Source organism: Myotis nattereri, assembly GCF_964212035.1.
Source record: "Myotis nattereri genome assembly, chromosome: 5".
NCBI classification, from domain to species: Eukaryota; Metazoa; Chordata; class Mammalia; order Chiroptera; family Vespertilionidae; genus Myotis; species Myotis nattereri.
Window position 1 is genome coordinate 24,325,150 of NC_138080.1, and position 21,679 is coordinate 24,346,828.

Genomic DNA, 21,679 nt, shown 5'->3' on the forward strand with positions numbered 1-21,679 from the left:
CATATAACTTTATTCTTTCATAAACTTGACAGACAAAATTTACTCCAACTTTTTATAAGAGTGGGAAAAGTAGGATCTTTTACCCACCCCCACCCCCCAAAAAACACGTATTCAATAAGAAAGGGAGAATACATGTAATAGACCAGGAATATGCAGGAACTGTCACAAGGCCTGTAGGAAAAAATCAACTTAAACCAAACTGTCATTTTTCAATGTCCCTTTAATACATACAAAAATAAACATCCTAAAAAAATAAACCTAATTGCATATTAGAAATACACTTGAATTAACCCATAAATCTAACAGACTTCAAAATATAAAAAGACAATGTTACTGATTTAATAAAAAATCACTACCTCATGTTATGTACTATTGCTGGAAGAACTCGCAGAACTATCTCCCATCGATATTCATTTCTGAAAATAATTTCAGTTGACCCTTGAACAACGTAAGTTTGAACTGCACAGTCCACTTATATTGGGGTTAAACTCTCTGTAAATAATTGGGAATCCATACATGCAGAGGCCCAGCTGAAGTTGTAGGTGGATTTTTTATGATGCAATTGGTCAATGCCCCAACCTCCCATCCCCCCTGTCCAAGTGCCTACTTCAGTAAAAACCCAGTGTTCAATGATGCACTATTTAGTAAGAAAAGAAAGAAGTTGGATGAACATAATTTACAATTTTATTACCAATCCTTTAATGTTGAAATTTTCTACAATATTATATATGAATTAATTTGTTTAATTCTCACCTGGGGATATACTGGGGTTTTTAAAATTAATTTTAGAGAGAGAGGGAGAAGGAGGGGGAGAGGGAGGAGGAGGGAGAGAGGGAGGGAGAGGGAGAGGGGGAGAGGGGGAAAGGGGGAGAAGGGGAGAGGGGGAGAGGGGGAGAGGGGGAAAAGGAGAGAAACATTGACATGAGAAAGACACATCTCTTCGGTTGCCTCCCTTACATGCCCCTACCGGGAACTGAACCAGAAACATGGGTGTGGGCCCTGACTGGGCATCGAAACTACAATCCTTTAGTGCATGGGAATGACACTCCAACCAAGTGAGCCACATCAGTCAGGGCTATATTAATTACTTTTCATCATGTATTCTTACATTATTTACATGTTTATATTTTTGGTGGAAGGTTTACAAGTAAGGATATGGGCCAATTGAAGCATTTCCCACACTAATTACATTCAAGAGATTTGACCCAGTGAGTCCTTTCATGTCTTCAGAAGAGAAATGACTGAAGGTTTTCCCACGACTCACATTTATGTAGTTTCTCTGCTGAGTACACTCTCATCTTGTGATTTTGAAGGATTTTGTTAAAAGTAAAGGCTTTTCTGCATACCTGACATTCATAGTTCTTATTCCAGTGTGAGCTCTTTCATGTCATTGTAAGGAACTCTGTTCAATGTAGGCTTTACCACATTGTTTTCATTAATAGTGTCTATTTCCAGTGGGAATTCTCTTACGTCTTTGATGCAAACCAAGCAAGTGAATGCTTCCCCACATTCCTTACACTGATACGGTGTTATTTCAAGGATGCATTTTCACGTGTCTTAGAAGGGATTTTCGAGAAATGAAGGCTTTAACACAATGTTTACATTCAAAGGGCTTCTCTCCAGTGTGAGTCCTTTCATGTGTTTGTAAGGAACTGTAAGATATAAAGGCCTTTCCACATTGCTTACATCCATAGGGTCTCTCCCCACTGTGAATTCTTTCATGTATTCGAAGATTACTGGGATATCTGAAGGCTTTACTACATTTTTTACATACATAGGGTTCCTCTCCTTTGTGAGTCCTTTTGTGCATTTGTAAAGAACTGGAATATCTGAAGGATTTTTCACATTCCTTGCATTTGTAAGGTTTCTCTCCTGTGTGAGTTCTTTCATGAGTTTGTAAATTACCAGAAGATCTGAAGGCTTTTCCACATTCTTTACATCCATAGGGTTTCTCTCCTGTGTGCGTCCTTTCATGTGTTTGTAAGGAATTGGAAAATCTAAAGGCTTTTTCACATTCTTTACATTTATACCGTTTTTCTGCAATATGAGTTCTTTCATGTTTTCGGAGGTAATTGGGAGCGCTGAATGCTTTACCACAATGCTTGCACTCATAGGGTTTCTCTCCAGTGTGAGACCTTTCATGTATTTGTAAGGACCTGTAATTACTGAAGGCCTTTCCACATTCCTTGCATTCATAGGGTTTCTCTCCTTCGTGAGTTCTTCTATGTGGTTGTAAGGCACTGTAAGATCGGAAGGCCTTTCCGCATTCCTGACATTCATAGGGTTTCTCTTCAGTGTGAGTTGCTTCATGTATTCGAAGGTAACTGGGATACATGAATGCCTTACCGCATTTTTGGCATAGATAGGGTTTCTCTTCAGTGTGATTTCTTTCATGTCTCTCAAAACTTTTATAACATCTGAAGGCTTTCCCACAGTGTTTACATTGATAGGGCTTCTCTCCTGTGTGGGTTCTCTCACATATTTGCAGTGCAGCTGAAGAACTAAAGGTTTTCCCACAAACCTTACATTTATAAGGAGCATCGACAGTGTGTGTGATCATGTGTCTTTGGAGGGCTTTGAGCCACATGAAGGTTTTCCCACATTCCTCACATTTATAGGGTTTCTCAACGTTGTGATTTTGTTCATGTTTTTCAAAACACTGAAGATAACGGAAAGCTCGCCCACATATGTTACATTTATATGGCTTCTCTCCATACTTATGATACTCAGCTGGCTTGTGTCCAATGTGACACCCGGTGTGCCTATTACTGGGTGAATGATCCATGACGACTCTTCCACGCACACTGTATTTCCATGATTTTACTGAAGGAAACATCTTCTTCACATTAATATTGGGAATAAAGCTGAAGTTTTCTCCATACAGACTACTTTTTTCTCCTTTACAGAGCCTCTGTACCATATGAATTCTTGGGGGGTGGGGGTGGGGGGGAGAAAAAGCACATTATTAATAATTTATTTATTAGTGATGCTATGTATTTATTAGTAGAATATTTGAAGTATATTTTTATAATTTATAGCAAAATTGTAAGTATTCTGCTTGATCAATATTGTTTGAAATAGAACACACTGAAAACTCTAAAAGACAACTTTACCTTGCAATTATTAAAACAGTGACATTCATATATATGGTTTATTAATGCTGTCTCCATGGGAACTAGTTTGCAAATGTGAACACTATGTCATATATAAGAAAGTAATTTGGTGAAAATTTCTGGGAAGTAATTAATTTGAAGCAGGGGTTCTTTTGTTCTTCTTTTTTTCTTTTTTGTTAATCCTCACCCAAAGATATTTTTCCATTGATCTTTTAGAAAATGTGGAAGAGAGAGGGAAAGACAGAGAGAAACATTGATGTGAGAGAAACACGTTGATTGGTTGCCTCCTGCATGTGCCCTGACCTGGGCCTGGGCTGGGGAGGAACCTGCAACCAAGGTACGTGCCCTTGACTGGAATCGAACCTGGGACCCTTTGGTCCGCAGGCCAGTGCTTTATCCACTGAGCCAAACCGGCTAGGGCTGTGAGGCCCTGCTTTCTATTGTGTGACTCACCTCTGTTTTCTCCCTGGGTTGTTACACTGATCTTCCATATCAACATCTTCCCATTTTTTACCTATAATGCAGACCCAGAGAAAGCATTCCAAGGTATTAGAAATTATAGAAAATTTATTAGGTTTTAGTTCTATAATTAGCTTTGACCATGCCCAGTTTATTTACCAATGTCCTCCCTTCCCACATTAAACACCTAAATGTTGAAGGAGAAGAAATATTTGTCCTCTAAATGAGGAAGTAAAGGGAACTTGTCATTCTTACCTATTGAAACCAGGTTTCTGAAGGTTTCCAGCATCACATCTCTGTAGAGTTTCCTCTGTGAAGGATCCAGTAAGGCCCACTCCTCCAGACTGAAGTTCACAGCCACGTCCTCAAAAGACACTGAGTCCTAGAACAACCCCAAATGTGTGTGTGAGACTGATAGCACTGGACACCTAGACTCCATTTATAAGAAGGTAACATATGATTCTATCATCTCCAAACATTTATACTATGAGTTAATCATCAATAATTTACTCTCTATCAACACTTAATTTTTTATAAAATTAATGCCATCATATTATGGGCTCAATCCCCGATGGGGTGGGGCGTGCAGGAGGTAGCTGATTGATGTTCCACTCTCACATCGATGTTTCTCTTTATCACTTTCCCTCCCTCTCTCCCTCCCTTCCTCTCTCCCTAAAAAGCAATTATGTGTGTGTGTGTGTGTGTGTGTGTGTGTACATATATATAGATATATATATTTTTTTAAATGTTTCAACCCTGGCCGGTGTGCTCAGCAGTTAGAGCATCAGCCTGTGCACTGAAGGATCACAGGTTCGATTCATGGTCAAGGGAACATACCTGGGAGGCAACCAATTGATGTATCTGTCTCACAACTGATGTTTCCCTCTCTCTCTCATCGACTCATTATGAAAAAAATTCTTTGTATCTGTCTCCTTATTACCCATTTACCGAACCCCATTAAACATCATCTGCATGATGTTTAAATAAGTAAAAACATAGTGAAAAACTGGAAGCTTTTCCTTCTGTTCCCATTACCAAAAACGAAGAGTCCAGGAGGCTGGTAGAAATCCTACATTTAGCAGAGCCCAGCTGGCCATGCTGTCTAAAAGTTCTACAGACCATTAGGAGTACAGACATGCTTTGTTTATTGGGCTTTAATTTATTGCATTTGGCAGATCTTGCATTTTCATCAATATGGAGATAAGAACCTCCACCAGCGGAGAACCAAGATGGCGGCATAAGGTACAAACCTGTACGTGCTGCCCCCCACAGCAACATTAAAACCACAACTATAAAACAAAACAGCTATCATGCAGAACCACGGGAAAGCTGATCAAGTGGAAGTTCTACAACTAGAAGGAAAGAAAACAGCACATTAAGACCGAGTAGGAGAGGAGAGGCACCAAGAACAGAGGTACGGGGGCCGCGCGAGGCTGCTGCACCTTGGTGCGTGGTTTTTTTCAATTGAAAGGGGACAAGCTCTTGAACCCACTGAACTCATTTAGGGCAAGACGCTGGGGTCCCAGGCTCCTACGAGGAGAAACGGGACTGTCTTGCAGCGGGTCGGAAAGCGAAGGTGACTTTCTCACAGAGCTGCTCGCAGGGATGTGGGGGCCCATGGCACTCGGCACTCGGGGAATCACAGAGTCAGAGTCTCGGGGTTGCTGACCACACCATTGCTGTTTGCCCGCCCTGGGAACTCTCTGAGACCCCGCCCCACTACATCCCCTCCCAAGCTGTGCTCAGCGGCACAAGGGAGGCATCTGCGCTTTTGCAGCCTAACTGCAGTGAATCAGAGAGCTCCAAAACTTCCAAACAAAGAGGGGAAATCTGTTGATATTGCTGTAGCCCCTGCTGGGTGGACCCACACACATAAGGGTGTCTCCAGCACAGACAGTGGCTCCTTGCAGTCAGCCAAAAATGCGAAGACAAAGAAACATGTCACAAATGAAAGAAATGGAGGAAAGCAAACTAATGGAGGACATAGAGTTCAGAACCACAGTTATAAGGTTACTCAAGAATCTTCTACGAACCTCTGAGGAACTTAGTGAGACCTTCAAGGATCTTATTGAGAATGCCAAAAAAATGGAAAAGGACCAGTCAGAAATTAAACATACACTGACTGAAATAAAGAACAATATACAGAGATCCAACAGCAGACGAGAGGATCCCAAGAATCAAGCCAAAGATCTGAAATACGAAGAAGCAAAAACCACCTATCCGGAAAAGCAAAACGAAAAAAGAATCCAAAAATATGAAGATAGTGTAAGGAGCCTCTGGGACAGCTTCAAGCGTACCAACATCAGAATTATAGGGGTGCCAGAAGAAGAGAGAGAGCAAGATACTGAAAGCCTATTTGAAGAAATGACAGAAAACTTCCCCTACCTGGTGAAAGAAATAGACTTACAAGTCCAGGAAGCACAGAGAACCCCAAACAAAAGGAATCCAAAGAGGACCACACCAAGACACATCATAATTAAAATGCCAAGGGCTAAAGACAGAGAGAATCTTAAAAGCAGCAAGAGAAAAACCGTTAGTTACCTACAAGGGCGTACCCATACGACTGTCAGCTGATTTCTCAACAGAAACTTTGCAGGCCAGAAGGGAGTGGCAAGAAATATTCAAAGTGATGAATGCCAAGAACCTACAACCAAGATTACTTTATCCAGCAAAGCTATCATTCAGAATTGAAGGTCAGATAAAGAGCTTCACAGAAAAGGAAAAGCTAAAGGAGTTCATCACCACCAAACCAGGATTATATGAAACGATGAAGGATATTCTTTAAGGGATAAATACCACATGATCTCACTCATTTGTGGAATATAATGAACAACATAAACTGATGAACAAGGACTGATCCAGAGACGGAGAGGCATTGATTGGACTGTCGGGCCCTGGAGGGAAGGTAGGGGAGGGTGGGGGTAAGGGGAAGAGATCAACCAAAGGACTTATATGCAAGCATATAGGCCTAACCAATGGACATGGACAACGGGGGGGTGGAGGGGTGAGGGCATGAGCAGGGGGTAGGGGATAACGTGGGGATAAGGACACAGATGTAATATCTTAATCAATAAAAAATATATTAAAAAAAAGAAAAAGAAAAAAAAAAAGAACCTCCACCAGCAATACGATAACACCTCCCTGAAGGCTCAGATGATGGTGAGCTTTTTTTAAGCAATAAAGTATTTTTAAATTTTATTTGATTTTAGATAGAGGAAGGGAGAAACATCTGTTTTGTCGTTGTTCTACTTATTTATGCATTCATTTGTTGATTCTTGTATGTGTCCTGACTGGAGATCGAACCTATAGCCTTGGTGTACTGGGACAATGTTCTAACCAACTGTGCTACCCAGCCAGGGCCGTGCAGTAAAGTTTTGTGTGTTTTTTTAACTATGGCATGTACATTGACATTGGAGACATGGTATTGCACACTTAACAGATTAAAGTATCATGTAAATAGAACTTCTTTATATACTGGGGAACCAAAAAAACTGTAGAATAATTATTGGCTCATGCGCCTTACTAGGATGGTCTGGAACTGAACCTGCAATATCTCCAAGGCATGCCTGCAATCCCAGGCAGCTGGCTGACAAACTATTCCTGTGGGGAAGCACTACTTTGACCTTGTGGGATCGTTATCACAGACTCGGTTCTTCCTTTTTCTTTCAGTACAATTTTATGGCCTAGAAAGTTATTTGGAACCTAGAGCTCAGATATTAGGAAGAAGGCGGGACAGCTTAGACCACAAAATCCCTATGCGCGTGTGCATCAGGGCTGCCTCTGAGGCAGGATAGTAAGAAGCTAGGGGGATTCCTTGGCAAGTGGAATAAGGGAAACTGAGACAAAATAATTAAACAAGGCCAAACAACCTGATCAATTTACAGGCAGCTAATGAATCACAAGGTTTTATCCTCCCTATCCAAGGACACTAAGGAGCAAATGGTTTGCAAATTCCAGACTGTAGGGGCTTCACCCCTTTTGAGGCCTATAATGTAGGGACCACTACTCAGATAGCGGGTTCACGGCATTCTCACCCTGGCCAAACTCCCGATTACCTCTGATGAGCCCCAGAGATCAGGTCCCGCAGCAGAACGGAGGCGGCGGCTGCAACACCAGCCGTTACAGCCTTTCAGAGGCCGGTCTAATGCACCTGTAGCAACATTACTGGAGCTGAGGGTCCCCAAAAATGGGGAAAATAGAAGGGGGAAGGGAGAAGGGAAGGGGGGAAGGATGGGGCGGGACACCGCGGGGAAGGCCAAGGGTTTACTGGCGGGATTCTGACGTTCATATGGAAACGTATCCCTCCGCTCGTGATTGGTCCTTTACGCTCTTCAGTCCCGTTCCCCCCCCCCCCGCCCCCCCAACCCCACGCCGCCGCTCCGGTGTCTCCGCCCAGCTCCTTTGTGCCCGCAGAACGCCGAGATGACGCATGCGCAAAGAGACCCAGCCGCCGCCTCTATAAACCGGAACCCAGGCTCTTCCTCGTCGTGCCGCTGGGGCCGTTGGTGTGCGAGGTCTGTGCAGCTTCTCGTGTCACTCGGATCCTGGGCTCCGCGAGCTGAACGAGCCGAGCTCAGGGGCCAGTTATCATGTCGCGCCACGGGCCGTACGGAGGAGGTAAGAGGGTGGGGCCCGGTAACTGCCGGGACTCGGGGCGGGACCGCCTCGCGCTCGGAATATCCTACCGCTCATCTGCTCCCGTGTTTTCCAGGCGTTTCCCCACCATACTAGAACGTGAAGAACTTTGTCCCACGCCCAGCTCTTCAGAAATGTGCCGACTTTGCTGGCTTTAAGACCACGTTCAGTTCTTGATGAGAGCACAAAATAATGTTTTGCACGGTCTTAAGGGTGTGCAAAGGATTCATTCTAACTTGGGTCAAGTTTTGCATAACGCGCGCTCTTCCGTTTGCATTTTTAAACAGAAACCAAGGTGTATGTTGGTAACCTGGGAACTGGTGCTGGCAAAGGAGAGTTAGAAAGGGCTTTCAGTTACTACGGCCCCTTAAGAACTGTGTGGCTGGCAAGAAATCCTCCGGGATTTGCCTTTGTGGAATTTGAAGACCCTAGAGATGCAGAAGATGCAGTTCGAGGCCTGGATGGCAAGTAAGTGAGATGCCAGTTACGAAACTTAGGTTCATGAGGATAGTCTGCTAGGCTGGGTAATGAGGTGGGTGCTGAGCTTGGGTTCTGTCGCAGCGGTTCTCAACCTGTGGGTCGCGAACAATGAAAACACATCCTGCATATCAGATATTTACATTATGATTCATAACAGCAAAATTACAGTTATGAAGTAGCAACAAAAGTAATTTTATGGTTGGGGGTCACCACAACATGAGGAACTGTATTAAAGGGTTGTGGCATTAGGAAGGTTGAGAACCACTGGTCTAGAGGAAAATGTAGGAAAGGGAATAGAGGTGGCCTTCAAAGGGCTACAAAGACAGCTGAAGCCTGTGAAAGCAGAGGCTTGGAAAGATCCAGATCTAGAGGTCATATGCATTTTTTTTAGCATAAGAATTTTGTTGCTTCTCTTTTACAGGGTGATTTGTGGTTCCCGAGTGAGGGTTGAACTATCAACAGGCATGCCTCGGAGATCTCATTTGGATAGACCACCTGCCCGAAGTCCCTTTGATCCAAATGATAGATGCTATGAGTGTGGTGAAAAGGGACATTATGCTTATAATTGTCATTGCTATAGCCGACGAAGAAGAAGCAGGTATTTATTTTAAAGGAATGGTTGGTGTACTGGTTAATCCAGTAATTCTTTTATTAGCAAGGAAGAAACTAATATTTTTATATAAATTTGAATGTTAATTATACAGGTGTATTTTTACAATTTTTGTTTAATTAAACAAATGTTAATATATTAATAATCAACCTGGTCAAAACCTTTCAGGTTTCTTTGTTTGAGTCAGTCACCGTGATTCAGAATGTCACGAGCCTTATGATATGCTGAGGCGCCTTGCAAATCCGACAATTAAGATCCTCCTAGACTAGTGATGGCGAACCTATGACACGCCTGTCAGAGGTGACATGCAAACTCTTTTTAGGTGACACGCATCGACAGAGACAAAAAATTGCATAATTCAAATATTTGTCTCTTGCAACAGCCAGAGTTGGGCATCATTCGAGTAATATTATTATTCACATTACTCATGATCAATACTGCAATTCTAAAACCAGATGTAAACATGTACATGGGGGGGGGGGGGAGGCCAAGATGGCGGCATAGGTAAACACTGGAGATTGCTGCCTCGCACAACCACTTCAAAAATACAACTAAAAGATGGAACGGACATCATCCAGAACCACAGGAAGGCTGGCTGAGTGGAAATTCTACAACTAGAAGGAAAGAGAAAAGCATACCAAGACTCAGAGGAGGTGCGGTGCTGAAGTAAAATACAAAGGTGCAGAGGTGCATGCGGAGCGGGCTGGCGGCAGAGGGCGCGGTTGTCTTTTTCAATCGGGAGGGAGTCTCAGGCTCTGAGCTCCAGTTCCGGGTGAGCCTCTGGGGAACCAGACTCATACGGGAGAAACGGGACTGTCTGGCATCAGTCGGAACTCGAGGGCAGCTTTCTCTCGGAGGCACACGCAGCGATTGCCGGGGCTTCTGAGGACAGGACTGAGAGCAGCCATACTGCTCGCTCCACCTGCCCAGTTGATCCCCTGGGGCTCTGCCCCACCCAAGCCGTGCATGGAGGCTTTTGCCTATGAAAGGCCCAGCCCTTTGTAATCTGAAAATTACTTAGCAAACTGCAGCTGCCCAAGGCCCCAGGGCAACTTGCATTGCTTTACAGCTGGCTTCTGCAGGGTAGCCTCAGGCAGAGGCTAGATTAGCACCTCCTTAGATCCAAGAGCCAGTGTACCCAGTGGTCAGAGTGGGACCATCCAATTATATCTCCTCAGATCCATAAGGGACACACTCAGGGGGCAGACTCAGTGAGCACCAAAGCCCCACTGAAGCAACTCTTGCCCCATAAGGGTGTCTTCAGCACAGAAGTTCACCCACTGCAGACACAGCTGATTCTCACAGCCAATTGGCCTGGAGGTCAAATCCTCCCAGTGTTACCTACAACATTCAAGGCTTAACTAAAATAAGACTGTGCACAAAGCCCACAAGGGGGTGTACCAAGAGTGTCCACCTCAGGTAACTGGGGAGGTTGAGCCACCGGGCCTTATAGGACACTTAGCACAGAAAGCCACTCTATCGACAAAGCGAAGCATAAAAAATGCCGAGACAAAGAAACAGGACAGAAATGGAGGACAGCAAACTACTGGATATAGAGTTCAAAACCACACTTTTAAGGTCTCTTAAGAACTGTCTAGAAGCCGTCGATAAATGTAGTGAGATCCTCAAGAAATCTAATGAGACCCTTGATGTTATGATAAAGGACCAACTAGAAATTAAGCATACACTGACTGAAATAAAAAATATTATACAGACTCCCAACAGCAGACCAGAGGAGTGCAAGAATCAAGTCAAAGATTTGAAATACGAAGAAGCAAAAAACACCCAACCGGAAAAGCAAAATGAAAAAAGAATCCAAAAATACAAAGATAGTGTAAGGAGCCTCTGGGACAGCTTCAAGCGTACCAACATCAGAATTATGGGGGCCCAGAAGAAGAGAGAGAGCAAGATATTGAAAACCTATTTGAAGAAATAATCACAGAAAACTTCCCCTACCTGGTGAAAGAAATAGACTTACAGGTCCAGGAAGCGCATAAAACCCCAAACAAAAGGAATCCAAAGAGGACCACACCAAGACACATCATAATTAAAATGCCAAGAGCAAAAGACAAAGAGAGAATCTTAAAAGCAGCAAGAGAAAGACAGTCAGTTACCTACAAGGGAGTACCCATACGACTGTCAGCTTATTTCTCAACAGAAACTTTGCAGGCCAGAAGGGAGTGGCAAGAAATGTTCAAAGTGATGAATAGCAAGAACCTACAACCAAGATTACTTTATCCAGCAAAGCTATCATTCAGAATTGAAGGTCAGATAAAGAGCTTCACAGATAAGGAAAAGCTCAAGGAGTTCATCACCACCAAACCAGTATTATATGAAATGCTGAAAGGTATCTTTTAAGAAGAGGAAGAAGAAGAAAAAGATAAAGATACAAATTATGAACAACAAATACACATCTATCAACAAGTGAATCAAAAAATCAAGTGAATAATTTCATGAACAGAATGAACTGGTGATTATAATAGAATCAGGGACATAGAAAGGGAATGGACTGACTATTCTTGGCGGGGAAGGGTGTGGGGGATGCGGGAAGAGACTGGACAAAAATTGCGCACCTATGGATGAGGACAGTGGGTGGGGAGTGAGGGCAGAGGGTGGAGTGGGAACTGGGAGGAGGGGAGTTATGGGGGGAAAAAAGAGGAACAAATGTAATAAGCTGAACAATAAAGATTTAATTTTTAAAAAAAAAAAAACATGTACATTGGTGTTTCGTAGCAAAGATACATAGTGAAAACATCCAAGGTACATTGTTCCAATATTGACGTTAATATAAAAAGGTTAAGAATTGCATTATAAAGAGATTAATCTTTACTCATGACCTTTTATTTTTACTAGAGTGACAAAATGCCCAATTCTGGAAATGGCCTCGTTATTGTCAACATGTGCCTCGGGTAAGCTTCCTGTGCGTTCTGGTGCATTCGGCAAATGGACGCACTTGATCGCCATGTTCGTTAGGAGACAGGAGTGGGAGGGTTAGAAGAAAAAGATATACAGTGCAACAGTGCTTAATGAGACATTCTGTGTGCCGGATAATTGATTACAACACCATATATTTGTTGGTTATACATACTATCTTTGAATTGTTTTGCACCAGGAGTCATAACAACACTGCAAAAAGTTAATAGGTAAGAAACCTATCAACCTTTTATAAAAAAACACCGTGATTTATATTTATTTATTTTTGCAGCCTTGTGATGGAGAATCAAAAAAATAAAAAAGCAAGATTGAATGATAAAGGAAGTGGAAGTAGCAGTAGCCAACCCTTTCAAGACATATGGACCAAGATGTACAGGATTGTCGACAGAAACAACAGATCATTGTGCATACTGTATAATGAAACGGTAGTAAGCAGAACATGGAATGTAAAGAGACATTTTGAAACTAATCATAGTCAGCGCTTGAAAAAAAGTATCAATGAAAGGAAGGAATACATTTCTAGGCAGCTCCACCTCTATAAAAATCAATCAAATTCCATCATTAAATTTGTAAGATGCATTACAGATTTAACATCAGCAAGTTACTGTATTGCTCACTCCATAGCTCAGCATGGAAAAGCCCTCAGTGACGGAGAATTTATTGAGGAAACATTTCTAAGATGTACACCAGCTCTATTTCACGATATAAAAAATAAAGATGATATTATTAAAAGAATTTCTGAGTTACCACTCAGTAGAAATACTATCAAAGACAGAATAATAGATCTTAACAAAGATGTACAACATCAATTAAAAAAAGAATTAGTTGTAAATATTTTTCGATTTCTCTTGATGAAACTACTGATGTCACATCAAATGCTCGGTTGGCCATTATTGCTAGATATTCTGATGGTCTCACAATGAGAGAAGAGTTGATAAAGTTAGAATCAGTGCCAATAAGTACATCAGGAAATGAAATATGTAAGGTTGTTATAAAAACATTCAGTGACCTAAACATTGATATCTCTAAAATTGTGTCAGTCACGACAGATGGGGCACCAAATATGGTGGGAAAAAATGTGGGATTCCTGGAATTGTTTATGGAAGCTATTAGACATCCACTTGTACCTTTTCACTGCATTATCCATCATGAGGTGTGTGCCAAATTGGGATTCTCAGAATTGAATGATTTAATGTCGGTTATAACAAAAATTGTGAATTTTATAGCTTCTCGACCCCTTCACAAGCGAGAATTTTCTGCACTTTTACAGGAAGTTGATTCAACCTACAGTGGACTACTGATGTTCAATAATGTGAGATGACTGAGTCGAGGTAAAGTACTTGAGCGATTTGTGGGGTGCTTTGAAGAAATTACGGTATTTATTGAGAATAAGGATCTGGCAGACTTTCCTCAGATCAATGGTCATAAGTGGGTCAGCAATTTCATGTTTTTTACAGATCTCTCTGTTCATATGAATAAATTGAACTTAAAATTGCAAGGTTTTGGCAAAAGTATTGATGTTATGTTTCGATACATCAAATCTTTTGAGAGTAAACTTAAAATTTTCAAGCGAGATATTGAAACGAAGACTTTTTCTTGGATAAAAAAAGTCTTTTGAGAAGGCCACTACAACGAGTGTAATGGAGTCCATACTTATGTACCAGAATATAGTAAACTCGTTATTTGAACAGTTCAGAGAAAGATTCAACCAATTTAGAAGCCTAGAACAGACCATTAAAATAATTAAGTATCCGGATGTAGTTGTTTACAGTACTTTGGAATTAAAGGATTTCCAATGGATGCAAATTGTCAATTTAGAGATGCAACTTGCAGATTTTCAAGGTAGCATTTGGACTCATGTGTTTGTCGACTTAAGGCGAAACTTGAAAATCTGGAACAAAATCGTTTGAATAATGAAGAAGAGTGCAACTATGAACGAGAAATGTTGAGTGCTTGGAACAGAGTACCTGACACTTTTAGCGACATAAAAAATCTAGCGATGGCCTTGCTAACAATTTTTTCACCAACATATTTTTGTGAGACTTTGTTCTCAGCATTAAGTAATATTAAAATGAACAAAAGAAACTGGCTAACAGATGAAGTTAGTGGCACTTGCTTGGCCTTGAAGTGCACCAAGTATGAACCTGTAACCGAAGAATTAGCAGACAAACTTCAGCACCAAAAAAGTCACTAATTTCTTGTTTTCTTATCATTGTTTTTATTATTTTTTCCTAAATGTACATTGTTTTTCTGTTTTTATTCATTTTATACATATTTTTAGTTGATTTTTCTTTGTTAAATAGCATTTAAATATATAAAATAACTATCAAAAATATAAATCTTTTTTTTTTTTACTATGGTTGCAAGTATCAAAAAAAAAAAAAAAAATGACATGGCACCAGAGTTAAGTTAGGGTTTTTCAAAATTTTGACACGCTGAGCTCAAAAGGTTTGCCATTACTCCTCTACAATGATGTTCTTGATGACATTCTTTAAATATGAAACTAACCAGCCCTAGCCAGATTGACTCAATAGAGCGTTGGCCTGTGGATTGAAGGGTCCCCAGTTCTATTCCAGCCAAGGGCACGTGCCTGGATTGTAGGCTTGATCCCCAGTAGGGGACATGCAGGAGGGAGCCAATCAGATTCTCTCTCACCATTGATGGTTCTATTATCTATCTCTCCCTCTCCCTTCCTTTCTGAAATCAAATATATATAAAATTAAATGAAACTAACCAGGAAATAACCCCTGACCCCTCTATATGCACATTTTGATGAGTCAACATATTGAAGGACACACCTGAAAAGCTAATAAATATTCCCCTAAGATTTCGGGAGTAAAGAGAGAGAAAAAGAGCCTCAAGACAAAGAAGCCACCTCGAGACTCTTCAAAGAGCACCTTGTATCTTCGCCCCCCCCCCTCACCTGAGGATATTTTTTCCATTGCTTTTCAGAAAGTGTGGAAGGGAGGAAGGCGGGTGGTGGGGGGGTGGAGAGAAACATCTGTGTGAGAGAGACACATTGACTGGTTGCCTCCTGCATTCACCCCGACTGGGGTGGGGAGTGAAACCACAATCCAGGTATGTGGCCTTAACCAGGAACCGAGCCCTTGACCCTTCCATAAGAGGACTGACACTCTAACCACTTAGCCACACCAGCCAGGGCCACACCTTGTATCTGCTGTTTTTTCTCCTAAACCCCACGAGACTTCCAACCAGGGGAGCATTGGGCAGCAGCAGCTTGAGCTAACCCCCTGAACCAGTCTGCAAGGACCCCTTTTCTCTGAATTTTCCTGTTGCTTTTCCTACCTTAAGCCCTCCCTGTCTTTAATGAACATACTCTCAAAGTCACCTGTACTCCTGAAATCTTTCCTACACGAAGTCAAGAACCCACACACTACAGGCCAGCTCTAGGCAAACCCGCCCCGGGCCCAGACCCCGTCTGATAACACTTCCAGCCAATTTTTGGCACATGCAGGTACACACACTGAGATACTAATAAGACAAAGTGCTCCTTCTAGCACAACCCTAACAGTCAATTCTGGGACCTGCTGACACTGAGGAGCAGGTTAAAAGCTACAGATTGTAAGAGAGCTCATCGACATCCACCATGGTTTCATGATGAATTTGCCGTGATTATAAATTACATAAAGGCGTCAGCCGTGCTTTCCTTCAGCCACTCTAGAGAATGCCCTCCCCTTTTTCGTTTCCAACACCCCTCACCACGCACCACACCCTCTGTGAAGTAAAGGAACATGACAGCTCAACCCCAGCATGGGAATCCTTCAGCTCATGACACCACCCACAGCCATAGGGTATGAAAGGACCTGTTACTTTCACAATTTTTTAAATATATTTTTTAGTTGATTTCAGAGAGGGAGAGTGAGAGATAGCAACATCAATGATGAGAGAGAATCATCAGTCAGCTGCCTCCTGCACGACCCCCACTGGGGACTGAGCCCACAACCCGGGCCTGTGCCCAGACTGGGAATCCAACACCCGTTCACAAGTCAATGCTCAACCACTGAGCCATGCTGGTGGGCTTACTTCCACAATTGAAGTCTCTGGAGCGACCAAGTCATCTCCAGCAGGCATGAAATAGCGTGAAAGAGCAACACAAAACAATTCCACGGACTTGTGTTTTGAGGTTTAGAAGTGCGGGAGGGTGAGAGTTTACGCACGGGCAGGCATTTGGGTGGGTTCAGTCTCTTCTGACTACAAGGAGAGAGACATAAGGTTTTCTTAGTGAACAGATGTGGGCACAAGGGGAAGGAAGAGGGATGTGGTTGAAAAATATAGGAAAAAGTATAGGAAGTAACAATGACTGAGATTTTCCTAAAATTATGACAGCAAACTGTCAACCCAGGGAGCTCACATAACACTAACATGACAACCAAGTATCTCATATTCAAATTGGGCAGAATCAAACACAAACAGAATATACTGAAAAACTCAGGGGAAAATACCTTAGTGACAATGAAAAAGGATAAAAATTAAATCAAATTTCTGAAATCATTCAAGCAAAGAGACTGAAGTATTATTTTACTTAAGTGTTTTTTGTTTCTTTAATATGCTTTTTATTGATTTCAGAGAGGAAGGGACAGGGAGATAGAAACATCAATAATGAGAGAGAATCATTGATCGGCTGCTTCCTGTACGGCCCCCACAGGGGATGGAGCCCGGAACCTGGCATGTGTCCTGGACCGGAATCAAACCCAGGACCCTTCAGTCCACAGACTGACGCTCTATCCACTGAGCCAAGCCAGCTAAGGCAAAGTGGTTTTTGTTTTGTTTTTTTGTTTTTAATATATTTTATTGATTTTTTACAGAGAGGAAGGGAGAGAGATAGAGTGTTAGAAACATCGATGAGCGAGAAACATCAATCAGCCGCCTCCTGCACATCTACTGGGGATGTGCCCGCAACCCAGGTTCATGCCCTTGACCGGAATCGAACCTGGGACCCTTCAGTCCACAGGCCGACGCTCTATCCACTGAGCCAAACCGGTTTCGGCGGCAAAGTGTTTTTTATTTAAAAACCCTAACCGGTTTGGCTCAGTGGATAGAGCATCGGCCTGCGGACTCAAGGGTCCTGGGTTCGATTCCGGTCAAGGGCATGTACCTTGGTTGTGGGCACATCCCCAGTAGGGTGTGTGCAAAGGCAGCTGATCAGTGTTTCTAACTCTCTATCCCTCTCCCTCTCTGTAAAAAATCAATAAAATATATATTTTAAAAAAAACAACACTCTTCTAGAAGTCTGTGTCAAACAAAATTATCCTTCAAGAATAAAGGAAAATAAGGTCTTTGATAACAAAAATTAGGGTAATTTGTCTTTGAAAGAAATGATATTCAGCCCTAGCTGGTTGCTCAGTGGTTAGAGATCTGGCCCACAGACTGAAGGGTCACTGGTTTTTTTTTGGTTTGTTTTTTAAATATATTTTATTGATTTTTTACAGAGAGGAAGGGAGAGGGATAGAAAGTCAAAAACATCAATGAGAGAAAAACATCAATCAGCTGCCTCCTGCACACTCACTACTGGGGATGTGCCCGCAACCAAGGTACATGCCTTGATCAGAATCGAACCTGGGACCCTTGAGTCTGCAGGCTGACGCTCTATCCACTGAGCCAAACCGGTTAGGGCATGGGGTCACTGGTTTGATTCTGGTCAAGGGCATGTACCTCAGTTGCAGGCTTGACCCCCTGACTGGTCGGGTAGCATGCAGGAGGCAGCCGATCCATGTGTGCTTCTCACATCCATGTTTCTCTCTCTCTGCCTCTACTCCTCCCTTCCACTCTTTCTAAAAATCAATGGAAAAATATCCTCGGGTGAGGATTGACAAAAAAGAAAGAAAGAAATTATATTCATCAGAAAGAATGTAAATTATGGAGGTGGTCAATTATTAGAAGAACAAATTAAGGTATAATTAATAGCTTTGTATTTCTTATAATTTATATAACAGATGACAGTTTATTTAAAATAATATAGATTTAAACTTAAAATAATAATAAAGAGGTCCATTCTCCAAGATGGCATAGCAATCTTCATGTGTATGTGCATAACAACGGACAAGCAAAATACATGGGGCAAAACTGATAGAATACCAGGGGAAATGGATGAATCCACTGCTATCAATGCAGATTTCAACAGCCCATATCATGAATAATAAATTCCAGCAAGCGTAAAAACACCAAGCACAGAGAAGACCTCAACTGTGCCATGTAACAACTGGATCTCATTGTAATTTATAAAACACTTCATGTAATAATAGTGGAGTACCCATTTTTCTCAAGTTCACATGGAACCTTCACCAAGACAGAACACATTCTGATACATAAAATACACCTTAACAAATCTGAAAAAACAGAAATTATACAAAATATGCTCTCACACCACGGGCATTCATCTAGAAATCACTAACAGGACCATAGTTGGAAAACCCCCAAATATGTGAACATTTAACAACACCGATTCTAAATAATACATGAAATCAAAGAACTCTCAAGAGAAAAACAATTATTTTGAACTACGTGAAATAAAAGTAAAACTAATCAAAGGTTATGGGCTGCAGTGACAGCAATGCCCAAGGGGTAATTTATGGCATCAAACAAATACACTAAAAAAAAAGTCTATACTTATTAACATAAGCATACAGTTATAAACAATAAAAAGATCTATTAAGTCCAAAGTAAGCAGAATTAAAGAAAAAATACATACATACTCTGGAATATTATCCAACTGCTATTTGCAACAACATGAATGAACCTTGAGAATATTATGCTAAGTGAAATAAGTCGCTTAGAAAAACCTGAGAACCATATGATATCACTCATAGGTGGGGTATAAAACTGGAACTCATAGACAACAGTATGGTAGTTACCAGAGGGAAGGGGGGTGGGGGAATAGTTAGGGTGAGAGGACCAAATATATGGTGATGGAAGATTATTTTTTTCAGTGGTGGGCACACAATACAATATACAGATCATGTATCTTAAAAATGTACACTTGAAACCTATATGATCTTATTAACCAACTAGAGGCCCAGTGCACAAAAATTTGTGCACTCAGGGGGGTCCCTCAGCCCGGCCTATGCCCTCTTGCAGTCTGGGACCCCTCGGAGGATGTCCACCTGCTGGCTTAGGCCTGCTCCCTGGGGGATTGGGACTAAGTTGGCAGTCAGACATCCCTCTGGCAGCCCGGCAGCCCTCAGGGGATGTCCACTTGCCAGCAGGGAGCAGAACTAAACTGCAGTTGGACATCCTTAGTGCTGCTGAGGAGGCAGGAGAGGCTCCCGCCACCACCGCTGTGCTGGCAGCCATCAGCCTGGCTTGTGGCTGAGCAGACCTCCTCCTGTGGGAGCGCACTGACCACCAGGGGGCAGCTCCTGCATTGAGCATCTGCCCCCTAGTGCTCAGTGTGTGTTATAGTGACCAGTCATTCCCAGTTATTCTGCTGTTAGGGTCAGTTTTCATATTACCCTTTTATTATATAGACTAGAGGCCTGGTGCATGGGTGGGGGCCGACTGGTTTGCCCTGAAGGGTGTCCTGGATCAGGGTGGGGGTCCCGCTTGGGTGCCTGGCCAGCCTGGATGAGGGGCTGATGGCTGTTTGCAGGCTGGCCAAGCCCCCCAGTGGGGACCCTCACCCCATGGGGGCTTGGCCAGCCTGGGTGAGGGGCTGATGGCTGTTTTCAGACTGACCAAGCCCCCCAGCGACCGAAGCTCCCAGCCTTTCCTTTTTTTAAAAAAATATATTTTATTGATTTTTTACAGAGAGGAAGGGAGAGAGATAGAGAGTTAGAAACATCGATGAGAGAGAAACATCGATCAGCTGCCTCCTGCGCATCTCCTACTGGGGATGTGCCCACAACCAAGGTACATGCCCTTGACCGGAATCGAACCTGGGACCCTTCAGTCCACAGGCCGACGCTCTATCCACTGAGCCAAACCGGTTTAGGCCCAGCCTTTCCTTTTTTGTTGTTTTTTTTAATTCGCTCCAGCTCTGTGGCCATGGCGACTGGAAGCAGGTATCTGGGGTTTATTTACCTTCTATAATTGAAATGTTGTTGCCTTGAGAGGAGGCAGCAGCCGACTGGGGATGCTTGGCTTCCTCCATCACTGGAGCAACCAAGCCTCCTGCTTGCTCCAGCTCCATGGCTGCCGGCCGCCATCTTGGTTGGGTTAATTTGCATATAGTCACACTGACTGGCTGGTGGGCATGGCTTAAGGCATAGCAAATGTACGGTCAATTTGCATGTTTGTCTTTTATTAGATTAGATAGATGTCACCCCCCCAAAATTAATAAAATAACAGAAAAAAATTAAAGTAATTGTGTGAAATCATTTCAAAAAATAAAACAAAAGCAGGTTCTCAGTGAAAATTAATAAAATTGATAAACATCTACTCAAAATAACAAAGAAAAAAGCAAGACAGAAATTACAACATAAGGCCATCATGGGTAACTCCAAGAGGTGTAAGAGGTGATAATTGAAGCTTTATCATGAAGGAGTCTCAGAGGACATTACCAGGTGTGTCTGTTGCACAGCTATTTAAACAGCCTAGAATCTTCGATGATAGGGGTGCCCACTCAAGGTGGGACAGTGGGCAAGTAATGGCATAAATGAACTCAATTAAATTTTGTAAATAAGAAATATGTTGCCTCCCAAACACACAAAAAATCTACACCATGTGGTGGTTGCTGAAAGACTATTTCATTGTGTTGTCATTTTATTTATATCACATGGGGATATTTTCCCATTGAATTTTAGAGAGAATTGAAGGGAGCGGGAGAGACAGACAGAAACATAGATGTGAGAGAGAGAGGCCGATGCTCTGTCCACTGAACCAATCCCATCCACTTTTTTTAGGTATGTCAAATGAATGCCCACAAAGGAGAATGTCATGACGTCATGTCATACCTGCTCTCCCGGCGCGAGGTGAGTGCAGTTCAGCTCCTGCCTGCAGAGACTGTGTGCAGTGGTGATGGTGCTGCGGTTCCCTGAGGGTAACCAGGTAAAGGTATCATGTCCCTTCAAGGTAAAGCCCAACTAAAGCTGAGAGACTGTTGAACGGACACTCAGCAGAACAGACCAACCTACATTTATGAGAGCAGAATCTGTACGGGTTGCTGAATTAGTAAGTCCAAGGTGGCTGGGTGCTGGGGACAGGGGTTTATTTGGTGTGACCACAGCCTCAAGGTTTTGATAATCCACTGTGAGGCATCATTCTTTCTTTTTGGGTTCAAGTACATGCCTAATTCAGCTGTTCCAGGGATAGCTGGAGATAATGTTTTCCTAAAAGGTTTCTTAGAACAGTTAATCCTTGAAGCCCCTGTTTAATTTACACTGGGCCATTTCATCTAATTTTCCTAAGATCTAAGGAGTGATAACCATCAAGTCCCATTTTGTGCAGCTAAATTGGAAGTAGCAAATATATTTTATTTTATTTTATTTAAATT

The 21,679-nt window shown here is 42.4% G+C and overlaps 3 protein-coding genes and 1 pseudogene across 4 annotated transcripts in view; 2 read left to right on the forward strand and 2 right to left on the reverse strand.

The window, feature by feature from the left end:
• On the reverse strand, positions 1–3,475 carry LOC308519488 (uncharacterized protein). Its single transcript, XM_081091485.1, has one exon. It carries the CDS (start codon positions 2,918–2,920, stop codon positions 1,535–1,537), a length of 1,386 nt encoding a protein of 461 aa, XP_080947611.1. The 5' UTR covers positions 2,921–3,475; the 3' UTR covers positions 1–1,534.
• Positions 3,292–21,679, reverse strand: part of LOC308519489 (zinc finger protein 124-like) — a 27,629-nt gene continuing 9,241 nt past the window's right edge. The window contains exons 2-3 of the mRNA XM_081091486.1: positions 3,828–3,954; positions 3,292–3,627 (exon numbers count right to left, since the gene is read on the reverse strand). Of these exons, the coding sequence (XP_080947612.1) occupies positions 3,563–3,627; positions 3,828–3,954 (192 nt within the window). The 3' untranslated portion in view covers positions 3,292–3,562. The remainder of the gene's footprint in view (positions 3,628–3,827; positions 3,955–21,679) is intronic.
• On the forward strand, positions 8,162–9,566 carry LOC308519219 (serine/arginine-rich splicing factor 7-like; the record flags this gene model as incomplete). The annotated part of the gene is made up of 4 exons (XM_081091228.1): positions 8,162–8,189; positions 8,495–8,675; positions 9,109–9,285; positions 9,485–9,566. The coding sequence occupies 4 exons, from the start codon at positions 8,162–8,164 to the stop codon at positions 9,564–9,566; spliced, it is 468 nt and encodes a 155-aa protein (XP_080947354.1).
• LOC308519220 (transcription factor 20-like) overlaps positions 21,132–21,679 on the forward strand; it is a 3,430-nt pseudogene continuing 2,882 nt past the window's right edge. Inside the window, exon 1 of the transcript in view lies at positions 21,132–21,158. The product of the transcript in view is annotated as a transcription factor 20-like (transcript). The remainder of the gene's footprint in view (positions 21,159–21,679) is intronic.